Here is a 17,781-nt window from a genome sequence, read left to right on the forward strand (position 1 = left end):
GGCTACTTCAGGAAGACCAACAAATTAAACGCAGTGATAGTGGTGGCAGCGGAGGTGGGAACGCCCCATCCTGCCTTATGGGGTCACCGTCTCCATCTTCTTCCGCCTCAGCCAGATGCAGCCTAAATATTACCTGCATCAGTTCTGCACCTTCAGTTTAAAGTCTATTTTGCCCTATTTCCGTAAATGATAAAACTCTTAAAAATAAAATATGCTTTAATAATATTTTTAAAAAGTAGTAGCCATATTGGGCCTGAGAAATAAAAATCCAAATTCCATGGAGGCAATACTTTTATTTGGCTTATTGAAGTGTATCAAATTTGCAAGCTTTTGAAATCCAAGAGTTTCTCACCAGGCAAGATTAGTGGAGAAAAAAGGCGGACGACTGAATGCAACACGGCTCCGTGTGTGAGAAGTCCCGGCTGATCTGTCTGCAGGCTCCCCGTTCTCCCATCGGAGGCTACGATGCCTTTTTGAGACCAGCTGTGCCCTTTTGCCCTGCCTCCCTCCTAAAACTCTGCATGGTGGTGACTGAAAACATGGCTTAAAATAAGACCCAGGTGCACACACGGAGCTCTCACAACTTAATGCTTTTTACAGGTAAGAGAGATTCAAAAGAATCATCTAGAGCTTTGCTTCGTGGGGGACCAACTGGATGTTCTTCTTTCAAACAATAGAAGGAAAACAGCAGCTTTTGTACCGTTGATCCTCCCTTACTCCCAAGCTCTTGAACGACAGCATGCGGCTGATAAGATTCAAGCATATTTCAGTCCGAGAAACCACTTTGGAGAATGCTAACTATTTCAATTAGGCGTATAAGTAAACTGGCATAACATTTGAGGATATCTTGATTTCTCTACCTGAGGAATCTCCTACAGGAAATAAATGCTTGCATAGTTACAAACGGGACTTTCACTGTGACAGCCAACACCAGAAAAGCCGTTATTTGTTTCAACCCAGCATTTCTGTTGTTTGAAGGCAAAACATCCCAGAAATGTGGCCAGCGATTAACGGACGCTCTGAATCCTTATAATGTGGAGCTCAGTGTCGTGACCTGCCCCGCTCCGCCCACTCCCCACCCACCCACCCACCCAAAGGGACACTGCAGCCCAACTGCAGGAGGGGATTTCCTGATCCAGGTAAAGGAAGGAGAGCAAACGCAGGGATGGGGTAGAAGTTCGATGGGGACTTTCAGCCCTCCAGTCCTGTCTGCTATCTTACCTCCAACTTTGGGGGAAATTTAAGCTGGTTGACTATATAAAGAAGTTAAACAAGGACAGAGGGCGAGGAGGAGGAGGGAAGAGATCCATATTCTCCCGTCTTCTTTCCATCTGGCAGAAAACGAACGGGTCCTCAATCTTTAGAGGTTTGGGGAAGAAGGGGATTCTTTGGAGGAAAAAACTTAAGGTCCAGTTCACAAGACAGGGATATAAAATGGGCAGTTCTATAATTTTCCCATGCCCATATATGTATGTGAGTTTCCATGAAGTCTATATTAAAGTGACATAGTACAATTTGTGGGTTTTATTGGCATAAAGTCTATTTTAAGGTGATAGAATACAAGCTGTGAATTTCCTATCTTAAAACAGCCAGAAACCTCACAGCTGATTTTTGTCGATGGCCACCAGAAGGCTAGTGAGGGAACCATGGCTCCCTGTAGCCCCCCTCTGCTCCCCTTCCTTCATGTCCAGCTTCACCAGCAGAGGCTGACCAGCCGGGGTCCTCCTGGATGGCTGATCCCTGGCCACTCAAGAGTGAGGGCAACAGAAGGTAGCTAGATCCAGGCCTGGCCTGGCCTTTACCTTTTTTTGAGTAGTTTTGCAAATGTACACATTTAAAAAAAAACATGCTAGTTTTTCTTCACCACTGTGTTGCCAACATAACAAGCAATGGAAAACAGAAATGTGAAATGTGGACATATTTCACTTCAAATATATTAACCAAATATAATTCAATTACTCAGTTTCAAAACCTGATGTTATACTCCAGTTTCTCTTCAAATCATATAAAACCTGATGTCTGAACTCAGAATTATGTTTTTGATCATGAATAACTGAGTCGTGAGGTATGAATTCAGGTTGCTCCAACCCAACCCTCAGGCGGTCAAGTTGAAGTATTTCTGTGTTGTACATCAAATGTACAGAAAGGTCATTAATAGATTAGAATTGTTCAGAGTAAACAAAAAAGTGAATTCGCATTACTATGTTTTCTTATTCTACAGTTGATCTTAGCAAAAAGGCCGAGAAGTGATATTATTTTGTTATAATTGCTGTGCAAGTGGAAAACCTTTTGGGCTTTCAGGTATGCAGAGTAATTCTTCTAAAACAATAGCAAACCCCAAAGGCTCTCACAATAGGCCTTCGACCGCAAACTCTTCGGCCGAACCCGTCGAAGCGTTCTCCGTAGTAGCAGAGGCGCTCATATCCCTTTCAAAGTTTGAGGGGGACCCATCCACATTTGGCCTGTGAATATCAAGCAGAGCTGAGTCTGGGCAGGGCGGACCCTCAAAAGATCCCAGACAGGCGGCCCCTAGAGGCTTATCTGAAAGCGACCCCGGGGCCTTCGTGAACCTTTCAGAAAGCCGAGCGGAGGACGGGAGGGTCGGGACAGAAGCCACTCTGGGTGGGAGAGAGCTGGGAGCCCAGGCACAAGGGGAAAAGGACATCTCTGAAGAGGGTGTCTGAGACGAGTCCCTTTGGGAGGAAGGAACTGACACTTGGATATGTCTACCGCTTTCTGGGTCATAAAACATCTTTAACCGAAGAGGTAAGTCTACAATAAAGAACTCCCCTGAATCCGGATCCTGGAGCAGCTTCCGCTGAGTGGCCGGCAAAGAGGCCATGGGGCTTACGGAGAGCGGAGGTTGGTGCTTTATCAGGTCACATTTTGGGGCAGTCAAGGGAGAACCGGGGCAGACAAGAGACTGCAGAGATTGGACTGGGGTCAGGGATGGAGCATCTTCATTCTGGGCTAGAGTTTCATCCTGAAGCTTTTTCTGTTGCGCTTCCATCTTTTTCCTCCTACTTGCCAGCTTCTTTGCCCTCCGTAATGCCTTTTCCGTCTTGGGTGGCACCGTTGGGGGTTTGGCTGTTGTCCTTCCCATTTGACTTACCAGCTGGAGTCTTTCATTTGTCCCCAAAGGACTTTCAGCATCTCCAGGGAGCTGACTCGTTCGTTCTGGGTCAAGTTGGGGTGTTTTGGAAGGTTTGTCCAGACTTCCTATTGCTTTGTATAGTGGACAATCTGCTGCTTTTTCAGTCTGCGATATGTTGACATTTGCAGTTGTATCTGGCAATGGACCCATGGAAGCTGGTGGCACCACAGTATCTGACCTGGGACTTTGCAGGGCAGAACCTGCTGAGTCACTCAACAGAGATGGTGGATATCCAAAGGCATCCCTGGAAACAGGAGAAGAAGCGTGGTTCTCTGCTGCAATGGGGGACTTTCCCTCTGGACTTATTTTTTTAACGCAAGGGCCTCCTCTTGGTCTGGTGAAGACACGGTTCTTCCTATAATGTATCCTTTCTCTTATAGGGGACCTTTCCTCCCTTTCCAAGTCTAGATTTGGCTGAATGGCAGAACTGGACCTCAGCTGCCTAATTCTGACCTTCTCTTTGGAAATAGATAATTTCTCAGGGCTTTTTAATTCTTCCTCTGAAAACACTGATAAACAATCCATTTCCTCAGAATCTGCCACCCTAGGAAAATTATCCAATCCTTCACTAAAGCTGTGGTTTGCTGTTGGACGACTCTTGCTGGCCTCTTGAGAGCCCCTGCTCTCTTGGAGAGACCCCAACCCATCCTCCTCGGCATTCTTGGGGTTCTCCTGGGCGTTTGGAGTGGCTTCCTCACAGGACAAGGACCTGAGCAGAGGCAGCTTGATCGCCTTAGTCACGGGGGGCGACTTAAAGGTGTTGTCCTTTATGGTGAACAGAGTGGGCTTCAAGACACTCGATGGAGTCGGGGTCAGGGGCTCTCCTGGCTTGCTTCCAGCTTCACTGTCTGTGCTTTTCCAGCTGCCGTCTTCCTTCTCCTCGTGCGGGAGTTCCTCCTTTTCGTTCTTCTCCTTGCCGGTTTCATCCACAGCAGACTCACCGTTGCTAAGAAGGTGGTCGTGCAAATCTTTTTCCTTGGCTTTCTCTTTGCTGCTTTGCTCTTCTCTTCCATCCACATCATTTTTCCTTCTCTGGCTCTCCTGGAGACAGGCTTTCTGGAAAAGCTGCATTAGAGAACGGGGCGTCCCCTGAAATGGTTGCTCGGCCGTGGTAACAACAACAGATTGCTCAGTAGAACTGGCGCTTCTTTTGTCCTTGGGGTCATTTCCAGCTGAGGAGCAGGCCTGAGTTTCAGGGTTGCTTGTGTTTTCTTCAGCTGGATGAAATAGATTTTTAGAAGCTTCATCGGCATCTTGACCCAAAGTGACCTTTTTATATTTATGTTCCTGCACGTCCTCTTGGTGTACGGCTGCCACATCTGTCAGGTGAGGTTTGGATGAAGCAGCAGGTTGAGTTTTATTGTGTTCATGCACAGAAATCATCTCCACGTCCTCTGCGTATACAGAATCACTTTGCTGCAAATGATTCTTATTTTGATACTTTAAAATACCTGCCCTCGACTTAGACAAGCTCAACAGTACTTCATCGCTGATAAAATTCTCATTCATACTGGTGAAATTGTCCTTTTCCTGAACGTAGCCCATTTGTTCAAATATATTAACTTTATCAGTACCGCCAAGTATTTTTTTATGGCTATCATCCAATACATTGGTTGCCATAACAGTTGCGTTCAGTTGGAGCTGCTCTTTCATCTTGTTTTTGTCTTCCAGGGCTCTCAGGAGAGGGGAGGGGCTGTAAGTGCTTTTCACACGTTTCCGGATGTCTTTCAAGTTAAATAGTAAACGTGGCGCTTTAGACTTGTAATCATTCTGAGAATAAAAGGCCCTCTCCTCGGGTTCTTTGGTTGCTCCAGCTTCCAGTATGAATGGAGTCACCACCAGTAGCCGGTTTCCCGATGGCCCTTCATTCTTAGGCTTCAGGGGTGGGACCGGAGTCAGGAGGGCTGACATGCTAAAGGAAGGATCAGACAAAATCACTCGTGACTCAGCCGCAGCTGTTTCGGCCAAAGGGGTGACCCCAGGTGCATCTTTTATTTCTAACACTTTGGCTGCTCTGACTTCTGCCAGTTTCATTCTACTAAGAGTAGTCTTTTGTTTCCTCCAGGGTGGTGGGCCGCCATTTCCTACCCTAAGTGCAAATTCTGGCTTGGTGGTTTTCTCTGCTAGTTCAGCAATGGGTGGCACCAGAATTCCCTGCGCATCTGTGCGGTGGAAGGTTGCTTCTGGAGGGAAAGAGAGCAGAGGGAAAGGTGATGGGGGGATTGGCGCCTTGGACACTGGAACGGAGGGGGACACGCTTGGTGGGAAAAGCATGCTAGATGTCGGGGAGGTTGGAGAAGGACTCTCGTACACAGGTGCAAGGACCTGGGGTAACAGCTGTTGGGGAACCGTAGTTTTTGCATCAGCCGGGGAAGGAAGATATACCTCTGCCAGGGGCACTGAAGAGAGGGAGGCTTTGGAGAGAGGCTTTGGCAAAGAGCCATCGGAGGAGCTTTCTTCTAGCATGAAGGCACCTATTGCTTTCGGCTCAGAAATGCAAGGCTTCACCTTAAAGAAAGGTGTTTCCTCGAAGTATCCGAGGCTGCCCTCTGTGAGCATCATCTCTCCCGTTTCAATTATTCTTCTATGGTGTGCATTCCATGACTCAAAAGCGCTGTTTTCACTGTGGAGAAAGCTACTTTTTCTGGCAACTTCTTTCGCTTTCCCACTTCTGGTTTTCACCATCTTGTTCGAGATGCTGAACTTGGGTGTATTTGAAACCTTTGCCTGAGAAGGCTGAGAGGCAGGAACGCTTCGACAGACCAGGTGATCCAATTTGCTATGTTCTTTGCGTTTGTCGCTTGGATTTGCTTTGCTTGGACACGGGTCGGGAAGTTCAGAGATCCCCTTTTGGAGGTTTAAGATTCTTTTGTCACCCCAAAAGGCCATATTGTCTCCACATATTAATGGACATTCGGTCAAACTATTGTTTGCTGGCTGCCTGGCTATCAGTAGGGAGACCTGATTGTCAACCTTATCAAAGGTCTTTATCAAAGAAGACACTTTTGAGATATGTGTACAGTTGTGCAGATTGGACAATGGCAAATCCAGCTTTCTTCTTATGCTTGGGTTGACTATAGAATACTTTTCATCCTCATGAGTTTTGGAGTTGTTAGAAGCTTTGGAAAGTAGGAATGTTGCATGCTCCGTTTTTGGGAGTTGCTTGTGGAAGTCGGTGTTTCTCTTGAGGGCATAATTCCAGGGGCCGTGAAAGAATTTGCTAGAGAACTGGTGGGAGGTGTTGGGTGGCCCTACAGGATCTGCATCGGTGTAAGGTGTTTGGAGCTCAGCCACGCACAGACTTTTGAAAGCTCGGTCAGTGAGGCTGCACACTTCTCTGTCGGTGTCGTCCAGCAGGCTTCCAATGCTGGAGGAGTCACTCTGTCCATCTGCTTGTTTCTTATTCCCCTGCATGGTCCATAGGAGTCATGAATGAAGTGCCTGGTTGACTTCGGGAGCTACTGTTTCTTGAGCATTTTTCACAACTTGGGGTTAACTTTTCTTCAGTAATCTGCAATTTTATATTCATTTCTCATAAGGAAGCACAGCCTGCAAATGGAACATACATAAGTTTACATTATTGTATTAGAACATAACTCAATTGCACGTAAACCTTTTCTGTTTAATTTCCCATTGATCCCCAATTTAATCTGATATTCTAGAATTACTAGGTATTAAAATATGTATATATTATGTATACATAAATAGTTTTGAACTAGAAGAACCCCACAAAACATAATTAAGAGAGAGATCAAGAGTTTTTTAAAATGGTGCTTAAACTTTCATAACTCTCCCCGCTCTCTTTCTCCAGTAATTCTTTTTTTTAAAGCCAATTTTGCTTTTCCCCTCTGAAAACCTGAGTTGTATTGTTATTAGTCTACTTAGTTTGGCCTTGTAGAATCTCTTTCTCACTTAGCTCAGCCAGAGGGAGAACCCAGCGTGGGTGCAGGGGCCCGGATGGCCTTTGCAGGTTTCTATTTATAATTTTATGCTACGGATTCTGTAATAGGAACCATGTTGTGACTCAACAATGACGATGCCCTGTCTCCTTTGAATGTCTAATTGCCCCCTGGATGCTTGGCCTCTTTCTTTGGGAAAAGTTATTTGCTTCGTGATTGACATGCTCTCTGTATAATAAAAACCTCCGTTCATGTTTCTGTGAAGTTTTGCACCCAAATTTGGGGGGTTTTTTTGCACAAAGTGTTCCGTCTTTAATTGTGTATTCTGAATAAGGTGTGGTGGTAAGATAAAGTTGTTGGGACTTGCTAGGAATTGGGCTCTAATTTAGCAAGTCCTTCCAGTTGAATGAAAGCAAGATCTTGAGTGATTGCCTGGGGTACGTTTGACCCTGTACTTCCTGAAGGAGTGGACAGGACACTGAGGTTTGCTAGGTGCCACCTGCTTACCCTCCTGGCTGGTGAAGGCCAATCTACTGTTGGATCCAACTAGCAAGATCTTCTTTGCTAAGAGAAGTAGGTGATACCACCAGGCTCCTCAAAGGCCTTCACTGCACTTAATTTCATTTTAGTTTTTACAGTGTCACACAAACACATCCTTAAGTGGCTCTCAAAACTTGGCTCTTTCCCCCCCAGACATCGGCTGGAGTGCAGGTGTGAAATGACTGGTCTGTTGTTATTTTTCCAGAGGCTTGTTTATTTGTATTTTCTATCACATTGATTAAAAAGGAATCATGTGGGAGATGCAATGAGAATAACACTTCATGTTTTCTGCCAATGACCTAAAATTTTGGGAAAAGTTATTACATAAATGAATTTTCCTGAGATATCAGACTTAATATTTTTGACATCTACATTCTTTGGAACTACGTACCCACCCTGGATATGCTGCATGACAGGAAGGGGTTCTCGGGGGCCCTTCCTTTGGCCCTTCAACACAGGAAAAAGACAGCTATGGGCCCTTGCTCTTCCTCGGTGGATCGAAGACCTGATGTTGCTACTTTGACTTACAAATGAGTCGGTTCCACAGGTAGATTACATATAGATGATTACGGTTACTATAAATATGGTCATCCTTTATTGAAATTGTTATACCCAAATTATATTCATACATAAGAAGTCACTCCATGCATATATTTTTTTACCGCATTGTTTTCTTTCTCTGGCTTTCCTTTTTCTTTCCTTTTGTTATTCTCTTTCCTTTGTTCTGTTTTATAAAGGCAAAACAAATAAACAAACAAACAAAAAAAGCCACCAGGCAACATGGGATGCATTGCAAATCTCTATTATCTCCTTTAATATTTAATTTGGTGCTAGAACCCCTGGAGTGTTTAATAAGATGAACTGGCGATGCCCAGAAAAAGCCCAGCCCTGAACTGGAACACAAATTATGGACTCTGGGCACTTCTTCAAGGGATTATAAAAATATTATATTTGTTGAAATTTTATCATTATTACAGGAAATATGCCAGGTATTCAAAAATCAAACATTATGCGATTGGCAATAAGGTTCCTAAAGATGTGAATTTTGTGTTTGTTGCTTGTTCAAGATTTATTAAATAGTGATTATACCGTAATTTCTATGAATTATAATTTTAGAAGATGTATAATAATAATTTTATAATTTACCTGATGGTAAAGACTGCAACGATGACACCATTAAAGCCAACATCTTTAACACATTCTTCGGCTCAGTATTTGTAAACAGCAATGGATCATGCCCAGTATTTCCTAGCCGTACCACAGATAACAACAATGATCTAATACATATCGATTTTACAGAAGACAATGTTGAAAAAGCACTACGCAATCTAAAACCATCTCTATCTATTGGACCGGATGGAATATGTGCCTACTTCTTAAAAAAGCTATCCACTGCCATAGCCAAACCTCTAAGCATAATCTTTGAAAAATCTTTCAGGACCAGCTCCTTGCCTAACCTATGGTCACAAGCCACAGTCATCCCCATCTTCAAAAAGGGAGACCCAAGCCTAGTTGAAAATTACAGACCAATCTCCTTATGCTGCGTCACCTGTAAAGTCATGGAATCAATTATTAACCAATCCATCATCCTCCATTTAGAGACAAACAACCTACTCTCCAATAAACTATTTGGCTTCAGAAAAAATCTATCCTGTAATCTGCAACTCTTACACTGCAAAAACATATGGACGACACAACTCGACCAGGGCAAAGCAATAGACGCAATCTACATAGACTTCTGTAAAGCCTTTGATTCAGTGGTACACGACAAACTACTCCTAAAAATAAAATCTCTGGACAACTGAATAACTGGATAGAAGCATTCCTGGCAAACAGACAACAAATGGTCAAAATCGGGAGCGTCCTATCAAATCCAGTACCTGTCAATAGTGGTGTTCCCCAAGGCAGTGTTCTAGGACCAACTCTCTTCATACTCTACATAAACGACCTCTGTGATCATATTAAGAGCAATTGCGTTCTTTTCGCTGATGATGTAAAGCTGTTCAATACCACAGACAATACTGCTACCCTACAAAAAGATCTTGACTATGTATCAGAATGGTCAAACAAATGGCAACTTCAAACCTCAACAAATAAATGCTCTGTCTTACATATTGGCAAAAAAAATCAGAAAATAAAATACAAGCTGAATAGTCAAGACCTTGTTGATGACCCAAGCTCTGTAAAGGACCTTGGAATACTCACCTCTAATGATCTAAGTGCTAGAGCCCACTGCAACTACATAGCCAAAAAGGCATTAAGAGTTGTTAACCTAATCTACGTAGCTTTTTCTCTGGTAATATCACACTACTAACCAGAGCATACAAAACATTTGCTAGACCAATACTCGAATACAGTTCATCAGTCTGGAACCCACATTACGTATCTGATATTAGCACAATTGAGAAAGTCCAGAAATATTTCACAAGAAGAGTTCTCCACTCCTCTACTCGTTGTAGAATACCTTATGCCACCAGACTTGAAATTCTAGAACTAGAAAACCTTGAATTACGCCGTCTTCGGTCTGATTTAAGCATGGTATATAAAATCATACATTGCAATGTCCTACCTGTCAATGAATACTTCAGCTTCAACCATAACAACACAAGAGCACACAATAGATACAAACTCAAAGTTAACCGCACCAAACTTGATTGCAGGAAATACGACTTCAGCAATAGAGTGGTCAATGTCTGGAATACTCTACCCGACTCTGTAGTCTCTTCCCCAAACCCCAAAAACTTTAACCTTAGACTGTCTACTATTGACCTCACCCCTTTCCTAAGAGGTCTGTAGGGGCGTGCATAAGTGCACCATCGTGCCTACCGTCCCTGTCCTATTGTTTCTCTTATTCTTCTTTTATTTTTCTTATATGTACCCATTTCATGTATTCACAACTATGTATACACTTATACTTATTATCTTGTAAACAATTGGCAAATCAAATAAATAAAAAATAAATAAAGATATAAACAATTTAAAATATATTGACTAGATGAAAGGAGTCATCGAGATAGGTGAAGGTGCACCTATGCTTGCAGGAAAGCAAATATTAAAATATATGTCTTTATTTTATACGGTTTTATTTGTTAGTTACATTTATAGGTCACCTATTTCACAAAAAGTGACTCTGAGTAACTTTAATAAAATGACAAATATCTATAAATCATTATAAAAATATTTTCAGAACGTTGTTGGCTTGGTTCTACTTAAATGTTTTTAGCTGCCTGGCAAATTAATGATTGTTTTGTAATGGAAAGAGGAAAAGCAAAGGCTAGCTTTGGTTTCAACTCCAATAAGGACAGAAATGCTGACTGGGGAATTCTGGGAGTTGAAGTCCACAAGTCTTCAGTTTGCCCTGGTTGGGGCACACACACACCCCTCCCCCCTCCCCCCCCCGTCTAAGCAGCTACGGTCTTCAAGGGAAGGGCCTTTACAGGTGGTCAGTTCAGCCTGAGGGTGCCGAGAGAAACAAAGGTGAACACAAATGGCTCTTGTCACGTTTCAACCTTGTGTAGGTTCCCTTTGTGTGACACTTGTTTTTATTAGGAATAATCAATAATTGCTGATCTATTAATTTTTGCAATTTATCATTTCCGCCCACATTCCACTCATTCTGATCCTCATCCTTCCCGTTAGTTTCATGTTCCCTCTTCCTATTGGACTAGTTTCCCATTTTTCAAAGTACTCATTTTTTTAAAAAAAAATAATTTTTAGTATTTTATTTTTATTTAATTTCTCAATTGAAAGTTTACTTCACATTTGTGGCTAAGGGTGAAATAGATGTTGCATTATTAAGTCTATTTGCTAAAATTCCTAATTATGCCACAAATTGTTCCAGATCAATGCTTTGAACTTGAGCAACTTGAAGGTACGTGGACTTCAGCTCCCAGAATCCTTCAGTGACCATGGCTAAGGAATTCTGGGAGTTGCAGTCCACATATCCTGCGGCTGCCCAGAGTGAAAACCGCTGGTCCAGGAGCCTACCCTGACTTGATTCCTCTCCTCCTCCTCCCCCCACAACTTAGTGGTGCTTTTGTTTAGTTTCATACGTTGATGTACACCTACTAAAACTTCAGTACCTGCATTAAATCCTGATGTAATTTTGCTAATTCTAAACTAATAACTTATATTGTTTCTCCCTATATTCAAAATATTGTTGTTTTAAACAGAGATTGTTTGTTAATTGGTTTATTAAACCAATTAAATCAGCATTGTTCTTTATCTGTCATTAATTATACATATGTGCTTACTAACTGCTGTTCCTTTACTTATGTCATTCATTTTATCAATCTGTTTATACCTTATTTTTCCTGTCACAAGATTAGCACTGTAAGGAACCCACTGCCATTTTAAGACTTTTCAGTGGTTTTAATATTTCTTGCAATAATATAGCACATTTACAAGGATTGAATACGCTATTGAAATCATCTGTCATTCCCATTTCCTGGCTGTTTTTATTTCCTTAATCAGGTTAATTAAAAGTTGGTGATAGATCTGGTGCATAAAGCAATAGCATTGCTGTAACAAGAGAGTAATCTGTAATTGTTACTTATAAAACATTTTTATTGGATGCTGCAGATAATGTTTCACAAGAAATGACTTTTCTTGCTACAGGAAATGGGGTGGGAATAGGAAGGCTTACATACAGTAGGCCCCCAGTTTCTGCGTTTTAGTCTGACTTTAAAAGGATTGCCAAGGTGACATTCTCGTTTATTGTCTCTGAGTTGTATCTCCTCTTAACTACAGAAGACAAAGTAGACTGGGAGAAAACAGAGAACTTTTGTGTAGGAGGGAGACTTAAAACTTGATTCTTCCAGCACCTTCACCCTTTAAGGAATCTGGTTAGGAATATACACGTATCCCTTAATGTATGGATTTAAAAGCATTTCAAAAATTATTTTTAAAAATAATAGCTCGCATTTCTGTTTATTCCAACTTTGAAGGTAGCTTACAACAATAAAAATGCAGCATATTTTAAAAAAACACCCCAAAATGAATGCAGTTAAATAAATCATCGCAATAATCAGCAATTAAAAGCTTGGCCTAAAAATACTGACGAATTCTGGATAAGTAGGAGTGAACCTTTCTCCACAGGGAGCCCACCCACTCCTGGAGTGGAGGGTGGGGTGGGACAAGGCGCGCTGAGCCCCTTGGTCTCTCCTGAGGACCTAAGCAGTTTGGAGGTTTTGTGGGGAGAGAGGCTTTCCCACACATGAGCAGCTCCTGAGCCCTCCAGACGAGGGCGGCTGGGTGCTGGGACCCAACGCCGGTCTTTGGCTGCAGCAGCCCTTCTGCCGCGGCTGCTCCTTGCTCCGCTCAGGGGCATTGGCACTTGCTGCCCCGCCTTGTACTTGACCTCCCGCTGCAGGGCCCAGTTTACCTACAGGCAGAGGCGCAGGGGAGACCTTCGAACCCAGGGCCAGCAGGGGATCCAGGAAGACTCCCAAGTTCCAGAGTCTTCCTGGGCAAATGCAGCCTCACCCAGAACAAACTTCACCTCAGGCCCAAAGAGACCTCAGGCTTGCCTTGATTTAATTGGACTTGCTCTCCCTCAATCCTCTCTCCTTACTGAGACCGGGGGAATATTTAAAGGCCTTGACGGTGCCCTTCGAGTTGGGCAGCAGGGAGCAGCAGAGCTCAGCCTCCTTGCCAAGCGTGCCCCCACCACGGCCTCGCGCTCCACGCTCGGAACGATCTCCCTCGGCAGTCCCTGGCTGGGTTATGGAGCACAGGAGACACAGTGACCTGGACGCTGGAACAGTGGGCCTCTGGCACCACCTTCTGGGGAAGAGTCCCAGCAGGAAGGGCCAGGCCTCCTGCGGAAGAGGGATCCAGCCCGGAGAGGAGAGAGGAGAGGGCACCAAAATCGGCTGAGAAGGACCGTCTGTTTCCCCCTGGGAGTCGTCCACCAGACCATCACTCTATCCCCAACAACACCTTGTGTGGAATTGGCCCAGAGACACCCAGATGGAACAGGACCTAAGAGCTCACCCCTAAATTCTCAGTGAATTTACTCCAAAACACTTCATCATACTAGTTTTTAATTAGAAGGAACTTCCAATTTCATGCATAGCACATTTATGCGTGAAATATTGTATACGGTGGCCGCCCTTGAAAAAGGGTGTAATACAGCCGGGAAAGCTGAGCAGAGGCCGGAGAAAATGATCCCGCTCCCCACCAGGAAAGGAGGCCCCTTTAGCTTGGACCGACGGCACCTGGGTGGGGGGTGGGGGGTGACGGGGGGCTATAAAATCAGGCATGGCAAAGAGGAAGGAAGCAGGGAAGTAAAACCAGGGCCGGGAGCCTTTCCGGGGATGCTGAACTGGGAGGAGAATCTGAACAGGCGGGGATGGGGGGAGGGGAAGAAGGGAGAGAAGCATTCTTTTTGGGGGGAGGGCTGTTTCTCTGGCTTTGTAGAAAGGGTCCTTCAAGATTTTCTGAGCAGTTTGTCTCGCCTGCTTTGGGGCCGTGGCTGAAGGGGTCACTCTGACACCTATGAAGCCATGACTTTGGCCTCAAAACCCTCTGCAACCAAAGAATGTAATCTGGCACAGAACATATTACTAATCAGGACAGGCTTCATGAAAAGTCCTCTGCTCTTTTGTTGTGTGTCTGGGTGGTATTCCCGTCTAATTCCTAAGCTGGTTTTTGGCCAAGACCAAAGATGGTAATAGGAAAGTTTAATAGGGAAAACCGCTAAAATTAATTTCTATAACTGAAAATTAATCTTGCCCATCATGAATTGCTCAGTGCTTTTGCTTTGCCGTCTGTTTGAAAATGGCCCCTGCAGTGAAGGCTTCCTTCCTCGCTTGCCTGCCTAGGAGAAGGTCACAGGTCAACTTGGCCTATTGTTGGGAGAACCTGCCTCTCACCTGCAAAGTGAGAACTTACACCGGAATCGACTATATTTTTTTAAAGCCCTAGATAGAGAATCTTGGGCAGGGATGCAAATGGCCAGTGAGGGTTTGAACTGATCCGTTGGTACCAGGGAAAGGAGATGGATGGTGCAGAATTCCTTCCAGTATCGCACAATATAAATGACTAAGATGAATTCAGCTCCAAGACTGATATGCTCTCCCTAGTTTTATTCCTTTGCATTATAAGGAATAAGAGTGCATTCATTTATAGCCTCAAATGTAAATTAAATACAATTTCCTTTTTGGAAGGGGTCTCCTTCAAGATCCCTACTTCTTAAATTATTGGCCAGTTGTAAAAATGCTTTAATTTTCCCCCCTTTCAGTACCGTCACAATTTTAGATTCAGTCTTTCTTTATGGACAACTTTCAGATATATTTGAAGTTTGGGAAATACATGTGACTTTTTAGGCTACAGCATCATTTGCTAACATCTTTTGGTTTTAAGGATGTAAGCCTTAGGCAATGTTATATCTGTACCCAGGTCGTTCTTACCTGTTGTGTTAACAGACACTGTGGGAGTTTTGATCTTCTCATATTCTGATTGTGACTCATCAGTAAGGATGAGTGGAAATTGTTTGGAAAGCTTTTCCAAGCTACATATTTCATTATATTCTGTAGATCCTTTCAGTCTGCAAATGAATAAACAAAGAAAAGAAATAGATGAAGTTGTAGGAAATAAGGCTTGTTATTAAACATACATTCGTCGTTCTTCTCCTACCGCTTTGATTGCCAGGAATGCTCCCCTGAGCTTCCTTTTGGAAGACAGAGACACTCAAAGGATGCCAGTTTCACACAAAAGTCCCATCAACTCCCCGAAGCTGTTTTGCAAAGCAGCACGGCCGCCACAGGAAGCCAGAGAGGACGTAGCTGCGCCTCTTGCTCCGGCCTGCATTGGTCCCTCAGCCCCCGCAAGTGGCTGTCAACGCCAGAGCTTTCCACCCAGCCGCAGTGCTCCCTCCTTAGGGGCTCCGGCCCTGGCAGAGGCTGGGAAGGGCCACTAGAGCCATGGGGGGAGGTGTCGTCATGTTGGAGGTACGGATTGCTTAGTTGAGGACAGGACCCCGAGGGACACGAGGCCAGAGACCTCCTGCACAGTAATGGCAACTCCTCCTCCTCTCATGGATCCATTCTTCTTTTAAAGGATCTCTCCCTTTAAAAAAAAAAAAGAGGAGGAGGAGGAGAAATAACAGAAAAGAGACCCAGAAGAGTTGTTCTCTGTGCTTTTAGGAGGTTTTTAATTTCCAGACTAGTAAAAGGTGAATTGGAACCCAGAGCGACTCCAGGAATGAGGAGCTCAGAAGGCTCATCGTCCCCCTGCAAAGGGGCTTGTCCCAGGCCCCAAACAGCAGCCCCCCCCCCACCAGATAAGTCTCAGCCACGGCCAGCGGGCAGCTCAGAGGCACACGGACGACCCTCAACACCCATTGGCACCTTCTGCACAGGTCACGGAAAAGAGCCTCCAGGGGCTGCTGACCAGGAGTGGAGCTCCTTCAGTTTGGGGAAGGTTTGAGGGGGGTTGGGCGGAGAGCTTAGATGGGGGGACCTTGCTGGGCAGTCCTGGGCTGGGTTAGGCCAACCTGACCGTGGCTCCCTGGGAAAGCTGGATGTGCTCCGGCAGGCCCTGGGTCTCTTCCACAACCGGCAGGAGGCGGAGACACCCAGAGGCTTCTCCCACCGCAGCTACTCGATGTTGGGGGGGACGCTGTAGCCGTCCACCTCCGGGGTCAGAAAGGCGAAGGGTCCGGGTATCAACGCCCCGTCCTTCCTTAGGCAGCCCCCTTTCCCTGGCTGAGGGCTTTTCACCCAGGAAGCAACCTCCTGCGGCTTCTCCTTCCTTCCACATCGCTCACTGATTGGTTGCGGTGAACTCTGCTTCTACCGAAACCATTGAAGAAACTTGTATGGCCGTATAAACAGCGAGGCGAAAGTTGCAGTCTGGCCTCTTGGCCCGTCTTCATCCTGCATTTTTGTTTCTGATGCATCTGAGATACTTCCATGTGGGGACCCATCCACAAGTCACCTTTCTTGATCATAGTTCATGCATGAAGCTAGTGAAGAAATCATTACTAGCAACGGCCGCTGTGGGAAAAGACCTCCTGAATTCAGGTGATGCTTTAGACCCCAGAACCTTTCGCTAAATCATCCACCAAAGCCGTCGGGCTCTTCTCAGGCTTCTGCACATCAAAAATGCCGGTCAAAGAAGAAGAAGAAGAAACCTGCCTGACAGTCTATCCAAGTGGGTCAGCCTTCTTTGCCTCTTGCTCACGTGGAAGTTGGAGGCAAATGACTGGAATGGAAACAAGAGAGCATCCTGGCTGGATTTACAATTCGGAGGATGAGAGATCGAGTTGAGGCCACTCTTCAGAAATTGGTTTGCCCCGGGGCTGTGGAAGAGGCTCCGGGATGGATCTTGTTTCTAAGCTGCATGAAATAAGACACGGTGTGTGACGGCCAACCATTTTAAAGCTTCGGAGGGCTTATAGTTAAGAATACACCAGAGGATTCGTAAAAGCCAGATTGTTTCACCCACCACGCTGGAGGAAAAGAAGCACAGATGCTCTCCGGAACAATTGCCCCAAAGTCCACCTGGCAGCTCTTTGGCCCATCACCTTCTCTGCCCACCCAAATCCCCTCAGCGGAGAGGCTGTTGTGGGGAAACGTTGAGGTCCCGAAGGACAGGCGGAATATAAGTCGAACAGAGAAATCAATACAATATTGGTAAACGGCCCCAAAAGAAACCTTGCCTCCTCGCTTGGGCCAATGTCCTTCTCAAAACTCTCTAGTTCTTCTTCTTATCTCTGAGTTGGCTTAAGGTTTCCTTCCTAGAAAGACTCACAGGACTGAAAAACATTCTGCAGGCGATTTGGAAAGGTGCCTCCACGAAGGTTTCTTTTTGGAGAACTGCGTGCCAAATCTTCATGGTTGTCCCTGCCGGGGAATTTCTCTTTAGATCCAGGCTGGGGGTCTCTTTCGTGAGCTTCCCCTCGTTGCTCCTTGTCCTGCCCTCTCAGGGGCTCCAGAGAAGAAGGTGACCCCCCACACACACACCCTCTCTCTGCAGCACCTGCACCTGCTTTTACTTTAAAAGAAACTGTTTCTGTAACAGCCCCTCAAGTGTTGGGAAGCTGCTCTCATGCCCCCCCCAATTCTTCTCTTCGGTAGGCTAGACGTTCCCAGTTCCCTCAACCGGCCGTTTTCCAGTTTAGCCCCAGGCCCTTCATCCTCTTTGGGCTCTTCTCTGCCAGGGCCTCGGCCTCTTGTTGACCAC

General features: G+C 45.0%; 1 protein-coding gene across 2 annotated transcripts in view; it reads right to left on the minus strand.

The window, feature by feature from the left end:
• Positions 1-273: 273 nt before the first annotated feature.
• C5H10orf71 (chromosome 5 C10orf71 homolog) overlaps positions 274-17,781 on the minus strand; it is a 31,602-nt gene continuing 14,094 nt past the window's right edge. The window contains exons 2-3 of one of the 2 annotated variants that reach the window (XM_026688541.2): positions 15,006-15,142; positions 274-6,703 (exon numbers count right to left, since the gene is read on the minus strand). In XM_026688541.2, the coding sequence (XP_026544326.2) occupies positions 2,348-6,568 (4,221 nt within the window). In that variant the 5' untranslated portion in view covers positions 6,569-6,703; positions 15,006-15,142 and the 3' untranslated portion in view covers positions 274-2,347. Of the gene's footprint in view, positions 6,704-8,255; positions 8,321-15,005; positions 15,143-17,781 lie in introns of those variants that run through there. The other variant, XM_026688542.2, reaches the window with a different exon arrangement.

This window comes from Notechis scutatus, chromosome 5 (genome assembly GCF_049901735.1).
Source record: "Notechis scutatus isolate UNSWTSFEM ecotype Mainland chromosome 5, rNotScu1.2, whole genome shotgun sequence".
Classification (NCBI taxonomy): Eukaryota; Metazoa; Chordata; class Lepidosauria; order Squamata; family Elapidae; genus Notechis; species Notechis scutatus.